The sequence below is a fragment of the Populus alba genome, chromosome 6, assembly GCF_005239225.2.
Source record: "Populus alba chromosome 6, ASM523922v2, whole genome shotgun sequence".
NCBI classification, from domain to species: domain Eukaryota; kingdom Viridiplantae; phylum Streptophyta; class Magnoliopsida; order Malpighiales; family Salicaceae; genus Populus; species Populus alba.
This window is the reverse complement of record NC_133289.1, coordinates 22,097,603-22,113,058: the sequence shown is the minus strand read 5'-3', so window position 1 is coordinate 22,113,058 and position 15,456 is coordinate 22,097,603. Positions and strand designations below refer to the sequence as shown.

Below are 15,456 nucleotides of genomic sequence, written 5' to 3'. Positions count from 1 at the left end.
TAAATATCTAAAATATCATTTTCTAGACAAATATCATCTCTCCATTCCATGTGGGTTTGATTCGTTGCTAGGAATACGTTTGATAACATGATAAGGTATGATTTAAACTAAATTTTGTGCTGGCTATAATTTTAAGAGTTTTTATTAATTAATACATACCATAGTTCTACATTAATTTTACTAAAACCTTTTCTATTAAAATTTTAATTAAAAAACTATGATTAATAAAAAAAATTGATTTATTTTTTAAAATTGATAAAAATTATCTATTTAACAACCAGTGGTTTACTCTGTTTATTTTTTTATTTCAAAAATATTTTGAAAATTTTATTTATTATTTATTTTTTTTACTTCAAATTAATATTTTTTTTGTTTTTTAAATCATTTTGATGTGCTAATATCAAAATTAATTTTAAAAAAATAAAAATATATATTATTTTTATATATTTCTATATAAAAAATACTTTAAAAAAGAATTATAACTGTACTTGTAAATAAGCTTAGATCACTAATCAAAACATCATAAATTATCGTCGTGTTCTAGTATTGTGTATTGAATATATTAATTAAAAAAATCAATTTATTTTAAAAATTAATTTAAAATTTCTTGATTGATAAGTTTTTAAATATTTCTTATTATTAAAAAAAACCATGAAAGATAAAATTAAAAAAAAAACATTTGTGTGATTTCAGGATGTTTTCTAGATGAATTCATAGCACCTGACCCAGCTTAAACGATGTTAGTTTTGTGAGATAGTCTATGCAAATATTTGAGAGCTAACAATACGAAACTCTTACGATAATTACCGAGGCCAATTATTTCACTTGCTCAATTAAAATGCATGCGAACTATAAATTATATGATGAATATTTATGTAACAACTACTTATGTATGAAAAGGATAACGTCCAACGTTATTTTTAAAAAGAAAATAGCTATTATTTTTATACATTTTAGACGAGAAAGAGGGGAAACAAACTCATGTAGACATGAGAGGGTTGCTTGTTTTGGCCGTGGACATGTTTTTCAAAAAAATTAATCTTCATTTTATTTTAAATTAAATTTTACCATGTTATTGAATATTTTAATGTTAAAAATAAATTTAAAAATATTATTTTGATATGTTTTTAAATTAAAAATACTTTTAAAAATAACCGCTTTTATAATAACAAATACTATGAAAAACTTTACTAGTTGAAAATTATTGAACTTGGATTTGTTTGTTTGTTATCTAAACATTATATTGTTGAATCAACAGATAGATTGAGTGTATATTTAATATTGTAATATATTATGCCTTTTAAAAATATTTTTTATTCTAAACTATATTTTGATAAAAAAATTTTTTTTTTCAATACCATCATGTCAAAACCATAAAAAAATATATTAGAAAAATATCAATTTCATATTTTTTAAAACCAAATACATTTAAAAAGCACAGACTACTGCACTCACAAGCATGTTCTAAATGGTAGATTGAAGGCTCCAAAGACTACCGTCATCCTGTGCAAGAAAAAGCTAAAACAATTAGTTTCAAGTAAAAAAAAAAATTATTTAAAAATACTTTTAGGACACAAGAAGATTAGATTTTAACATAATAAAATAGACCGATCTCTTCATTCTTATCCGTTTTACTGTGTTGTCTTGTTTGTTTATCTCACGTGTTCTCAGGTGATCTGGGCAATTAATATAGAAAGTAAAAAGAATAGAAGAATCAACAGAGCATATTACCATGCTACACCTACTCTTCCCTCAGGACATTGTTCTTAAACAGTATTAAAATTTTTATTTTTATTTTTTTTATTTTTTAATTATCATACATTTGATATTAAAATAACAATCCTAATAACAAATCATTTATGGAAATTCAATTCAAATTATACTTTTGTTTTTAAATTTTTTAAATAGATTATAAGTATGATTTTATCTTCAAATCACATATAAAATATTTTTTTTTAACTTGCATGGACAATTATAAACAGTTTTTTAAAATAAAAACAAAAATTAGGGTAAAAAAACCTTGAGTGTGCTAAAATGAACTGGAAATATTGATAATTTTTTTTCCTTTACTTACTTTTTATTGAGAAGAATAAAAAACTGACAGCCACTGTCGCAGTTTTTGAAAACCACTCCCTTCGATTCTGAAAAAGTTTAATGACTGTCGCTAGCTTCTTGTGTTTTTTAAGTTAAAAACAAAAAACTTGTCAAGTCTGCTGTCATATCACATGTAAAATTTAATTTAACTTCACGTAACTTGTTATAATTTTTACATGTGAAATAAAATATTAAATTATATAATTAAATTCAATTACTTGGGATACATGTAAAATTAAATTAAATTAATAATTTTAACTATTTTATCTTTAATTTATAATATTTTTTAGGGTATATTTAAGATAACAGTTTAACTGTGTTTCTAAAAAATTTTAATTTTTTTTATTTTTAAATAATATTTTAATATTTTTAAATCGTTTGAATATATTAATAACAAAAATAAATTTAAAAAAATAAATTTTTAATATATTAAAAAAAATACTTTAAAAAATAATATTTTATCGCACTATCAAACAAGTCATTAATACTTTTTTATGTTGACTTATATGATAGTGTTTAGTATTATGGTAACGGCTATTTTTCAAAATATTTTTTTAAAAAAATATATTAAAAAAATATTTTTTATTTTAAAAATTTATTTTTAATTTCAGCACATTAAAAAAAATTATATAAAAAAAATAATTTCAAATAAAAAACAAAGGAAAATAACTTTATAAATACAAAATAAATACACCGGTGGTAATTGTGGGCAATGCCTAAATAGTCCTCCAGCTGTGTTTGGTATTGTGGTAGTTTTTGTGGCTGTGGCTTGAAAAAAATTATATTATAAAATGTATTTTTGATTGACGTTAGTTTGGTAATTATATATATGTTTGGTTAAAACTATGATATTGAGTTTGAACAAAAAAATAGTTTAATGTGTCTAATTAAAATAATGATTTTCAAATTGAGGTTATAAAATAATATATATGTATGTTTAATATTGATCTTTTTAATTTAAATATTGTAGATTTAACTACTAATATTACATTATGAAATAAACAATACTTGTATCAAATATTTTTTATTGTTCCATTTAATGATCTATAATTTCATCATGTACGAAATCCATTTGGCAAGAAATACAATTTTCTTGGTTTTTTAAGCGTGCAATAACATCATGTAAAATATCATCAAGAATAAAATTGGAATTGTGATCAAATTCTGTAAATGCTATGTTATCAAGTAATCTTCTTCTAGTTTTTTGAATAAAACATAAATAAAAATAAAAATAAAAATTGATTTTTTAAAATTGAATCAACCTGATTCAGCTACTTTCCACAAACCCCTAATTTAAATAAATTTTATATGGATTCCACGTGTATAATAAACTATATTTTAACATCACCCAACATTAATAAACTGTGTCTTAACATTACCAAACATTCAGCATGCGTGGTTGTTTTAAAAGGAAAAGCTACAAGTAAACAAACGGTCGGCGATGTTCCTCTACACTGAATACAAGAAATGCCGGCCACTCTCCTTTCCTTTCTGGGTAACAAAGAAAAGGCATCATTGTGTGGTGCCGGGAACCTGGAGTTATTTCCCCCTGAAAGTACACACTGAGAATATTGTTACTCCTCACAGTTCGTTCATTTTATTATGGAAATGACACGTGCTGCTCTTCTTTCACTTTGGTTTTGTGTTTGTTGCCCTGCCATGCTTCCTGTTTCCGCACCGTGAAGCATGCTCCCCTGGTTTTGATCCAACGACCTCGTTTTATAGTTTAAAGATTCTGACAGTGTCACAGTCCAATTATCACGCAGAAGCAATTTTCTGTGAAACGGGGATTGAAATGCACGCATTCTCGTCCTCTGCCTATTTTCCCAGCGACCCTTTATTGGGAGCGTCTACTGTTACGGAGGATGGGTGGCCTGTTGCAGAAAAGAAACGGTATTTTTGTAATAATATTTTCATATTAATATTTAAATAAATATTCTTAAAATAATTTCAAAAACAAAATTGATTTGAAGTCTTGAAAATAATTTTAATTTCAAAGATTCCAATCGCGAAAACAAAAATATAACGAAATATCTTTCAATAGTTATTGCAATTTGGAGGACAAAATCCAACAAAATTGATTTTTTTTTTAATTTTGAACCAAATCAAAATTAAATCAAAGAATTAAAATGGAACTGAATCAATTTAAAAAATTAAATTAATGGGTTTGGTTATTGTTAAAACCCAAGCCAAAAACCTCTCATTAAAATTTGATTTTTTTTTAAAAAAATAGCTGTTTGATTATATATATGATCTTGATTTTTCTAGTTTAATTTTTCAGTTTTGTTTCCAAAATATAAAATAAAAATCGAATTAAACCAATCTTTTTTTTTTTAATTTTCTTACCGGTTTTTTTGTTTGAGATCCAAAATTGTTATTTTAATTAATTTTAGATCATTTTTTATAGATATTGTGCTCCCTGCTTTGTTGGAAAAAGTACTGGCCAAAACGATGGCGTCTAGCTATTGAAACAACAAAAATGCAGCGCTTTACGAACAAGAAGAGAAAAAAATAAAAAGTGGGAGTGAAGGTGTCCTGTGCTGTCCTCCCCTCCTATTCCAAAATGATAGCCTAAAATTAATTAACTAATTAACCCTAGAAAAGGTAAAGTAACCTCAACCTTAACATTAATCCAACCACGATCCTTACTCAGGTCAGTCAAATTCATTTAGGCGGGAAACAAGTCCCCTAAATTTTTACCGCTCCCCCTCCCTCTTCCTTCTCCATTCAATCTCTCACTCCACCTTCTCTCTCCGCAAAATGACAGACGACGAGAAGGAAAAAGGCGTCGTCGTTTTGGACGACGACTCTTATTTGAAATCGGAAATCGAGAAGATTCGTGGACGATGGGAACTCGCTACGGTTCTTAATTTTTTGAGCGTAAAAGAAACAAACTGCCCTCTCTCTCTCTCTCTCTGTTTTTTTTCTTAATAAATATTTCGTGTAAAAAGCTGGAGGCTGCTTTTTTACAGGTTTTTGAGCCGGTCATTGGGGTTGATTTAAAGTTAACGGCAGAGGAGATTGAGAGTGCTCTTGTTGAGCCTAATAAATCACTTGCTCAGCTTCACATTAAGCTATTAAAGGTTTTTTATTTTTATTTTTTATTTATGCTTGCTTTGATTATTATTATAAATAAAATAAAATTAGCGAAGTTATTATCCGGTGTTATACATTTTTAATTAATTAACGAAACAATGTTTTTGATTATCATGATGTTTGCAATCAATTGATTCTATCACGATGTATAATTTATGATCTGGGTGAAAAATCATGGCACGAATCACGACATAAGATAATCACAGGTCTTGCTTACTGGGCTCGCGAATTCAATGGTTATGATTCTTTTTTGTTCCTGTGCCGAAAATATGTTTTTGTAATATCTGGTGTAAATGATTCGAACAAAGGGAATGCGTATTTCGGCTATGAGGGCATTGCATGCTTATCGTGTATTTGTTTGTGTGTTTTCCTTTACATTGATGCTGATTTTTAGCATTGAAAATCATGCGTGTGGATGTTATGATAGATAATTGATTCATATAATATGCCATAAAAAGCAAAAGGATAACGCTATAATTCCGCATGAAAGGGCAAATCAAATGGCTATGGACCTTTTGTGTAGTGATCGATGTCATTAGTTTTGTGTATGTAACACTTTGCAAAGTGAGAAGGATTGGCTTTGCCTTCACGTGGTTGGCATTGCGTGCTCTCTAACTTGGAATTTTTTCCATGCGGATAATATCTTTGTAAGTTTTTTATAAATATGGATTTTTCAACAGGGGATACCGCCTATGAGTAAAACATTGAATGCATCTGATGCGTGGGTGACCGAGCTTTGGAAGAAACTAGCCATGTGGTGGCCACGGGTATGCGGCTTTTCAACTTTTGAACTGTGTAGTTAGGATTTTCATACGGTTTTGAATTTGCACTTATTAGTTGTGTTCTCCTATTACAGGTCGCGGAAGGCGAGTTACCACTGAAGGCAGCCAAAGGGTATCAAACTACTGAATATTTGTCTCATATCATTTCCTAAAAGATAGGTTTTCAATTTTTTATTTAGACTTGCTCGGGTCATGATGGTTTCTTGCTGTTGTGGCTTGTGCAGAGATGAGATGTCTGGATACAAGGAACTAGATCCAGCTAATAGATTGCTGATTTTGAAAGCACTCTGTGAACTCAGAGCTAAAGTAATATGCCTTGCCTTTCTGATTAAACATATGTTGGAAGTTGTTATTTGTATTTTTTTGACTTGATGATCTTCTAAATGTTTATATTTCTGATTTCTACTTTTGCATTCGGTAGGCTTTTAGGGTATTTTATTTTGCGCAATCTTGGCTTTTTGAAACCATTGTGTGCAGTGGATAATCAAGTTCTCTATATAGGTGGATACATTTAAGATGAATGCGCTGTGCAGCTTTTTTCTAGGTTTCCTTGTTAAATCTGTTGTAAGCCATTCTTTCTGTTTACAGCAAAATGACATTGCATCATATGTTAACGATTCTTTGAAAGATGGAACTGAAATTTCTTATTTCCGGAAAGATAAGATTGGGGGAGATGGAACTGTAACTTCTTACTGGTAATTCTTGAGCATGTTCTGACTTTTATATAATTTGCTGTGCAAAGTGTTGAAAATACTAACTGTGCTCTCAGGTATGATGGAAGTTCTGTCATTGGCCATAGACTGTACAAGCAAGTAAACAAGACTGGGGCAAATAGTAGAATGAGGGGTAAAGCATCAAAAAATCAGCCAGCTACCTGTTTCCAATGGGAAATACTTGCAACCAATCTTGAGGAATTTCAGAAAGTTGTGGTAAGTTTAGTATTCCCCTGCTTCAACAACTGGAAATTTTAGTTTAATTTGTTTCTTGTTGGTAATGGCAGAATGAACTCTCTTCTAGCAAAGTTGCTGCACAAGTTGCAGCTGGCAAGACCATTGAAACTGATGTCCTGCCTATTATACAGAAATTTCAGAAGGTAAGCTTATGGATTTCTCTTATAATTGTTTCTTAGTAGTGTGGGTGTAGTCACAGTTTTCTTATGCACAAGTTTATTTATCTTTCACATTGATGGTAAGTAATCTGTCACTGTCATTGTATTCAATAGAAGAAAGATAGGGCCCTCAAACAAAAAGAAAGGCAAGAAAAGCTCCTGAACAGTTTTAGACCCTGCACTGCTGGGGTTGCTCGTTCCTGCCGCAGTCGGAGACCTATCAGTTATACATTTGGTATGATGTTATCTTGTCTGTATTCGTTTTCATGATCTGGTTTTGGCATAATCATCTTTTGTTTGTCTTTTGCTTCTATTTCACTGTCTTGCTGAACTACATCAAATATCTAATAATCATATAGAGCCAATTGAACATTTTTAGAATTATGTAACTGCCTCCCTGTTGTCAAGTGCGTTACTGAGCTTCTATGGGATCTCAAATCATGGATGAGATGGAGAAAATAGCCACAAACTGAATGATAATTTTCATGGTTATTTGGGTTTCAGTTCACTTTAGTTTCTTGTTTGATTCAAACATATATTTTTTTATCTGAGAAACTTGATTGTACTTGTGAATTATATTTATAATTAACCTCTTGATTTGCGATCCAATATGCAGATGACTATGATCGTGCTATTGATGAGGCTATAAAAATAACAAAGTAAGACTTGATGAAATTACTGTCATCACGGCATTTCTATATTTCAAACATGCAACATTCTTTGCTAAACTTGTTCTTAAATTCTTCAACATCTTTGTTTTATGCATTTTGTCCCTCATATTGAGAACGAGAATTCATGATCTTTTCCATTGCTGACTTCAATTTATGATCCAGGAAAAGGAAAACAACTGAAGAGCAGAGCAACAATGGCAAACATGTCAAGCAGGAAAAAAATGCTTCTAATGGGGGATCAAATATGGGCACAAATTCAAAAGAAAGTCATGGTGAAATAGGTGATTCAGGCATTGGTGCAGACTCCAAAGATAATATCGAGAAGGGAAGCTTCTCAGAGAGTGAAAATGAAAGTGACAAGCTTCATGAAGCGGATGATGATGATGATGATGATTATGATAGCAAAAGGGATCATGATAATGGGAGTGGATCCGACAAATCTGACAAAGAAAATAAAATTTTTGGTGAGAAGAACATTGCTCGGAAGTTTGGTTCTCGTTGGAGTTCAAGACTGGCTGGAGTTGCAAGCCATCCTGCCCTGGAAGCTGGAAACTTGGGTAAAAAGAGTAGGTTGAGACAAAGACCCACTCGTAACTCTGCCCTTGACTCTAATAATGTGCTTGATTCAGATGATGAAACTTTGTCAGAACGTACAAACAGAGAGATATCTGGACATGAAGACTCGCCTCCAGTTTCTAATTCAGATGTGGTCTGTGACAGTTAAAGCTATCAAGTGGAATCAACATGCAAGTGATTTTCCTTGAAATTTTTGTTGAGCGAGCAGAAAGATATCTTGAGAGTTTTGAAAATGTGCTAATCCCTGTATTCCATATTGGAATCCAAACTCTAGTTTGCAGCCTGTGCCTTTTGTTAGAATTTCTTGAGAGGAAGATGCCACGCACAGAGTTTTAAAGCTACCACTAAGTTGGCATTGGCAGATTTCGTAACCTATGTAAGTTAATTTCTCTGCTTAAATGCAATCGGTTCTCTGTTTAACCGAGGTTGTATATAATCCTTTGATGTTCCCTCTCTAGTATCCAGGATAGCTTATTTATAATTAGCTTCCTAATGGCTTGTGAAAAATAAAAGGTAGTAAGATAATTGGAAACATGGGATTTCTCTAATTTTAGGACTTTCAGATAGATACAATCACCGTGTAGCTTTAGAATAATGGGCAAATTTACTTTTTTGACAGGCTCCCAAACACCCTAATCTTTTTCTGAACACCCTAATCTTTTTCTGAATAGTTAGCAGGGTTCAGAACATCACTTGAAAGCAGCACTCACTCTCCTCCAAATCGAGACAGCATTGCTTTTTTAACAGTGCTGAAGGTTGAAAGTTACTTCCATTATATAGCCAAAAGGTTAAGCTGACCTTCAAAATGAACCCCAAAAAAGGGCCTAGTTGTAAAGAACAAAATGAAAACGATGGATTAGAGAGATGATTCAATGTATCAAGGACAGATGCAGTGGTTTGATACAAAACTCAATAATAGATTGGAGAAAAGGTGCCAATTTGCTCGTAGCTCAACTGGTATTACTTATATAAAAAAATCTTGAACTAAAAGCAATTATCTTCTCTTCCCAGCATTCTGCACACACGACTGAGCCTGACCCTGCACAGCTTCTATCTTCACGTTTTTCAAATCCTGGCCGACGCCTGTCAGATTAAAGCTCCTAGAATTCAAGCCCAGCAAATTTAGCAGCTGCAAAAACAGAGCAAAAAAGAGCATGTTAAAGAGATGAACAGCTGAAATGTGTGTTTCGACGTGGAGAAAAGAGAAATGGATTTAGAGTGCTCTCAGTAAGACTTGCATTTGGATCAGAAAGTTCATGGGATATCTGTTCACATCTTATTATTAGTCTCCTAAGATTAGGCAATCCCCTGAGGAAGGAGGCAATGGTTGGGATTTGGTCTGCAAATGAACCATTGGTTAGTAGAACCAAGTTCTGTAGCTTCTTGAAAACTATCGGAGAATCATTCTGCATAAAGAAAATCTGCAACATCAAAAAAGCCTATGCTCATCAGTCCTCTGAAAAAAGAAAACAAAAGAGGTAATGCTATGTGAAGAAAAACAGGAACAGGAACAGAAAGTATAAGGAAGTACCTCAATAGGCCACGTATTTATACTCAAGAATCTGGCTTCACTTAAACATTGAAGGAACTTGGCAGCACAGTAAATTAAACTCTTTGAATGCTTGCACCGACGATCAGATTCCTCACTTCTATGCCGACAAGTAGGCTTAATATGAATTCTTGCGTTCAATAGCGACACCATGCCCTGGTTCAAATAACTAAAATCTACGGGATCTCCAGTCCACCGTAAATCCTTGAGTTTAGGAGCAGAAATTGACAAAGGAAATTCATATGAATAAGCGTCTGATGAGCTTACAGTCAATGTCTCAAGGTTTTCAGCCTTCATAATAATGCGTCGGCAGGGACCGGCACCTACTTTGATCTCTTTTTTTGGCTTGGAGTATTGGGAACCAATTTCTGGGGAGCTAAATTTGCACTCGGATAGAGTTAAACCTCCAAGGGAAGAGCTTTTGATGTTCAGAAAGCAAACATTTGCAAACCTGCAGCTGCTAATCATGGCATGGATAAGAGATGGACAATCAACCAGGAGTTGGCATGCTTCAAGGAAATTAGACCCACAGACTTCAAGAGTTTCAAGAGACTCACAATCTATCTTGCAAACAAAAAATCTGCCAAACTCAGAGTCCTGGACTGTCATATTTTTCAGCGATTGACAATCAAGGTTAACATGCCACAAGGCTTTAAATTGGCACCTGGATATTGTCAAGACCTTGAGAGATGAACAAGATATGTTAAATTTCCCATCAAAGAAACTATTTGGAAATCTGCAATCACTTATTTCCAGATCTTCAAGAGATGAGCTTGTCATAGTGAGATCACTGATACCATCAACATTCTCAAGAGTTAACCTTTTAAGACATTTACACCGATCCGAAATTCTTTGTCCAAAATTTTTATCCCCTATTGTTACTGAATCTAGCCATAAGTCTTTGAGCCAGTCAAACCCTAGTATTTGAAAACTGAACCTTCCCATCTGCAAATTCAATTTCAAAGCCCTCAAAGATTCACATTTATAAACACAATCCGGCAAAGAATAGCCTCTTAATGAGTCTACATGGACTAGCATGTCAAGTTCCTCAACACCACACTTTGTAGCAACAGTAACCCATGAAGTAACAACACTCCCTCCAATATCAAACCTTCTTTGCTTGCAAAACCAATGAACAAGCAAACGTACTAACCCTTCTCCAGTCTTTTCGCGCGATCGCAGAACTTTATCGACATAAGAACAGAAATCAGCATACCTTGTTCTTAAACAGCTATGATCAGAACCAGAATCAAAATCCGCAACAAAATTCAAGTAAGGGCTAGAGGAGCATAGTTTTTTAAACCTTTTCGATACTAAACCAAGACGTGCAGTATCATTAGCTCCAAGGAAGGAGAATATATGATAAATAACTTGGTCTGGAAGACCACTCAATCTATCATGCGTACAAGCAAGGATACGAGTGTCTTGATCAGAGCTCATTGCCATCGACTTAAATGGACTTTCCATGCACCTCAGTGGATAGAATCGACAAAAACAACAGCACCCACTGAATTAAAATAAACGCGAATCCTAACATCAGTAAAGAATCAAGATTATAAAGAACAAGATACAAGAAAACAATCAAGTTCTACATACACACGCATAAAAGAGATAGTGCTATAATTTCATGAGAAAAAGAAGAGAAGCACCTGAAGCTGCTGTTGTAGACCTTGTTCGAGCGAGCTAAATTTCTAAGATAGTGATCTTTGTTCGAAAGTTTTTAGCGCAACCCATATACCTCTGTAAGGTTTTTTTATTTTTATTTTTGGTTGCATTGGAATATTCTTTGGGTAGAGGAGGAGGCAAGGGAAGTCACCTTGAGGTTTCTAGGATTTTATTGTATACGACAGGTGACTTGACCACGAAACCCAAAAGAAAGGGGAGTGCGTTCAATTCTTGAGTGGGGCTTATAAGGATGTGGTAAATTTTTTTTTCCAAGGAGATGATGAAGATGAAAAGAAATATGTTTGTTTTTTTTTTTTTTTTTTAAATATACAAATTTATTTTATTTTTTCAAGGAGGGAAAGGGAATTAGTAGGGCTGAGCTTTAAAAAAACTTTAATAACTTTTTTGTGAATAATTTAAAATTTTAAGGTAAAAATTAGTAAAATTTAATTTTTTTACCCTTTATATATATTTTTTAATTTGTCATGTTTGAAAAGTGTGGTTATAATAACTTTTCAAATTGTTTTTTACTTGAAAATATATTAAAATAATATTTTTTTATTTTAAAATATTTTTATATCAGTACATCAAAATGATCTAAAAACACTAAAAAAAAATATTAATTTGAAATAAAGAAAAAAATAAAATAAAATTTAATTTTTAAAAAAAACTTTTAAAACAAAAAACAAAAAAGTTAATAAGACATTTTTGAAACTCTACCCTTATGTTTTTTTCTTCAACAAAATATGCTTTTTTTATTTTTTATGTTTATTTTTTTTGTCATATACATTAACCAAACGCTATTACGGATATGAAATTTAAAATATCTTAGCAAAACATTAATTCATCTAAATTTAATAATTTGTTCTGTCTGTTATTTTTTTTTCCTAATAATAAAGTGTTCGCCCTAAAGGCTATTATATTTACCTTAAACCCACCTACAGGCTAATAATTAAAGAGTGCAAAAATATACTTACAATAATTTGAGGCATCACCAGCCCCAATGTTGACTGTATCTGAACGTGTTTATATTTTGTATTTATCTATTTTGAGAATGTAAACGTCTTTGCTAAGATCTAAAATATTTTAGAACACTAATTTTAAGGTTCGGTGCATGAGTTTAAAAAATCATGATTTTATTTTACTAGAAATTAATAATTATGATTCATGAACTCCTCTTCAATGCCTGCTCAACAACCATGAACTCACTGAATAATTTAATTCATACCTACCGAGGTAAATTAGTTGATATCAAAGGGCAAAATGAAGTTTTTTTTTATATATTAATTACCTCTCTAAATTTAATATAAATGGACATAATTAAGTCATCATGCAATGGTAATTTTCTTGGATGAAATATATTCGAATTCCAATAAGTATAATCTATTGAATAATTATATAATAAAGGAGAATTACCTTTGTTGCATGGCACAAGTAGTGTGTTATGATATTATGGTATATAATATTTTTTAAAAATATTTTTTATTTATAAATATATTAAAATAATTTTATTTTTCATGTTAAAATCATCAAAAATACTAAAAAATTTATTAATTTAATATTTTTGAAAATAAAACCAATTTGAAAATACATCGAAAAACAAAAATCACCGCACTCTCGAGCAGACAAAACCCAAAAAAAAAAATCTTGAAATCCAGGATCCTTCATGAAGAAGGAAACCATATTATACTGTTAAAAGGGTTCAATAGCCACGACAAAGAAAAAGCTTCAATACAAAAAAAAAGGGAAAAGAATTCAAACTATACGCCTTTTGCACTACGTTAAAGCATCCAGCTCATTTCAGTACTCATCTGTCTCCCTTTTCTCCCATCCATTGAATAGATTGCTTTCATGTTGTGTTGACATGGGACGCTTATTACTCTGTGACTTTACTTTAAAAGAAGTCAGATGAGTTTTTGGAGAAAAAAAAAACATAATTCTTTATTTGAGTCTGTTTTTTTTATTTCTAAAATCTTTATTAGCGATGCAGCCTTTCGATATAATGATGTTGAAATCCGAAGGCTGTTTGCACAAAAACCATTTGACCAGGCGATGGATAATTTAAATTTGTCAAGAGTCTCACACCAGAAAAATAATACTGATACATTTCTGCTGGCAGAGAAGTGGTTCGCTCGATGTTTTTAGAGCAACTTGCATATTAATATTATTCCCCTTCTCTGCAATCCGTCAAGCTGATTGCAGCCCAAAAAAAAAAAAAAAAAAAAGGGAAAGAAGATTAGATTGTCAAGGCATGTATTTATGCTGGATTAGCCAGCTATTAATCAACACCGACATCACTTTTTATGTAGTTGTTATCGATATTTTTCCAATTAACATGACTATTTCCATGTCAATATTCTTATACAGAATAATATACTAGATTGGTTGTGTCGTAAAATTTATGGCCAAACACATGAGATTGTGATCAATCCATAGAAGGATGGTATGGGCAAAAATCATTTGTAAGAAAGTGCTTGAAGAAAAAAAAGAAGATTTAAACCAAATTGGCCCAATTTTTTAAATTCATGACTTTAAAGATTAACAAAATCTCGATCAATAAAATGTTAAAGGGTTGAAAAAGAAAGTTTCGATAAGAAAGGATTAAAAAAAAATAGCAATTAAAAAAAAAAAACCAAATATGAGATAAAATAAAATTAACTTAAATATTAAGAGATGCAATTGAAAAGAAAAATTAAATTAAGAGAAATGATATAAAATAATGGGGGATGCAATTGAAAATTATCCAATTAAGAGAATGATATAAAATGTTTTGGGATGCAATTGAAAAAATAATTTAATTAAAATAGTAATAATAAAAATAACGAGAACCAAATCTGAGAGGTGAAAAAAATAAAGAAAAATTTAATTGTAAAGAATTTTAAATCTATGAATAATCTAAAATAAAACAAATAGTAATAAAATAATAAAACTATAACTAAAATAAAAAATAAATAGAAGGTTTGCTAAAAACATGCAGGGGCTTGCTTTCAAACCAAGAAAAAAAGAGGAAAGAAGGAAGAAAAAAAAAGAAACGATCATCAGTACAAAACTCAATATATTTGTGGCCATTTAGACGATGTTGTGAGGATTAAAATGCCATTGTGGAGGCTGGAGTTTGGTCGTCGCACACTCCGTATTTGTAAACCACAGGAGAACCCATTCTCGTCCACGTCATTGCTATGCGCAATTATTTTTTTTTCAAATGAAATAATATATATTAATATTTTATTTATGTAATAAATTAAATTACCTCTGATCAAACTGGATTACTACAAAAAAAAAAAAAAAAAACCTAAATAAAAAGACAAGAACACTCATTGACACAAGCCAAAGCCGATTATGACTTAAGGGTATCGTGGTAATTTTAATATGCAACTAAAATGCAAAAAGTCAAAAGTGCCCCTACCAGTCAATGTTTATTTATTTTTCCTTCAAGGGCATATCAACAATAAAAAAACTATTATACCCCCCTCTTTCAAAACCATTTGTGTTATGTCTTCATTTTGCTATTACAATCCACAATAATAATGAGTTTATAACTAAAATAAAAAATTACACAATAAATGTTCTATCCTTTTAGTTTCTTTTAGCTAATTGACCTAGTCGTGTTATGTTATGACTTAAATTAAAAATACTTTAAATATAAAAAAATATCTAGATAATATGAAAATTATTTTTTTAAAAATAATATTATATATGTTTTTAAATTTTTAACATTAAATTGATTGAGTTTAAATCGAGTTTGATTATAAATTAACATTATCCAATAATTGTTTTTATTTAAATTAAAAATTATATAAAATTAATTTTTATTAATGAAATATTGGTCTAATAGTTAAAAATATCGATATATTTTCACAAGAATAAAAACATATATTTAATATCTGAAAAACATATTTATTAAGAAAGACAATC

At 30.6% G+C, this 15,456-nt stretch overlaps 2 protein-coding genes across 4 annotated transcripts; one reads left to right on the top strand and one right to left on the bottom strand.

Annotated features, from left to right (window-relative positions):
* The first annotated feature begins 4,604 nt into the window (after window positions 1–4,604).
* On the top strand, window positions 4,605–8,763 carry LOC118053465 (DDT domain-containing protein DDR4). 2 transcript variants are annotated; one of them, XM_035064730.2, is made up of 12 exons: window positions 4,605–4,747; window positions 4,862–4,974; window positions 5,067–5,177; window positions 5,871–5,957; window positions 6,047–6,084; window positions 6,197–6,278; window positions 6,561–6,667; window positions 6,742–6,901; window positions 6,973–7,065; window positions 7,195–7,315; window positions 7,697–7,739; window positions 7,914–8,763. In XM_035064730.2, exons 4-12 carry the CDS (start codon window positions 5,883–5,885, stop codon window positions 8,473–8,475), a joined length of 1,281 nt encoding a protein of 426 aa, XP_034920621.1. In that variant the 5' UTR covers window positions 4,605–4,747; window positions 4,862–4,974; window positions 5,067–5,177; window positions 5,871–5,882; the 3' UTR covers window positions 8,476–8,763. The 2 variants fall into 2 exon arrangements, with proteins under 2 accessions (XP_034920621.1, XP_034920620.1); XM_035064729.2 differs by having other exon boundaries at window positions 4,605–4,974.
* A 392-nt stretch (window positions 8,764–9,155) lies between these two features.
* LOC118053464 (uncharacterized) lies at window positions 9,156–11,757 on the bottom strand. 2 transcript variants are annotated; one of them, XM_035064727.2, is made up of 4 exons: window positions 11,526–11,757; window positions 9,859–11,383; window positions 9,566–9,748; window positions 9,156–9,456 (listed from the first exon to the last, which is right to left on the bottom strand). In XM_035064727.2, exons 2-4 carry the CDS (start codon window positions 11,341–11,343, stop codon window positions 9,322–9,324), a joined length of 1,803 nt encoding a protein of 600 aa, XP_034920618.1. In that variant the 5' UTR covers window positions 11,344–11,383; window positions 11,526–11,757; the 3' UTR covers window positions 9,156–9,321. The 2 variants fall into 2 exon arrangements, with proteins under 2 accessions (XP_034920618.1, XP_034920619.1); XM_035064728.1 differs by lacking the exon at window positions 11,526–11,757 and having other exon boundaries at window positions 9,859–11,406.
* Between the last annotated feature and the right edge of the window lie 3,699 nt (window positions 11,758–15,456).

Coding starts and splice junctions, on each gene's coding strand:
- LOC118053465 (XM_035064729.2), top strand. CDS start 4,855: ATGACAGACGACGAGAAGGAAAAAGGCGTCGTCGTTTTGGACGACGAC. Junction 5,958..6,046: donor TAGCCATGTGGTGGCCACGG/GTATGCGGCTTT, acceptor CTCCTATTACAG/GTCGCGGAAGGCGAGTTACC. Junction 6,279..6,560: donor TCTGTGAACTCAGAGCTAAA/GTAATATGCCTT, acceptor TTCTGTTTACAG/CAAAATGACATTGCATCATA.
- LOC118053464 (XM_035064727.2), bottom strand. CDS start 11,343: ATGGAAAGTCCATTTAAGTCGATGGCAATGAGCTCTGATCAAGACACT. Junction 9,749..9,858: donor TAAATACGTGGCCTATTGAG/GTACTTCCTTAT, acceptor TTGATGTTGCAG/ATTTTCTTTATGCAGAATGA. Junction 9,457..9,565: donor ATGAACTTTCTGATCCAAAT/GCAAGTCTTACT, acceptor CTGTTTTTGCAG/CTGCTAAATTTGCTGGGCTT.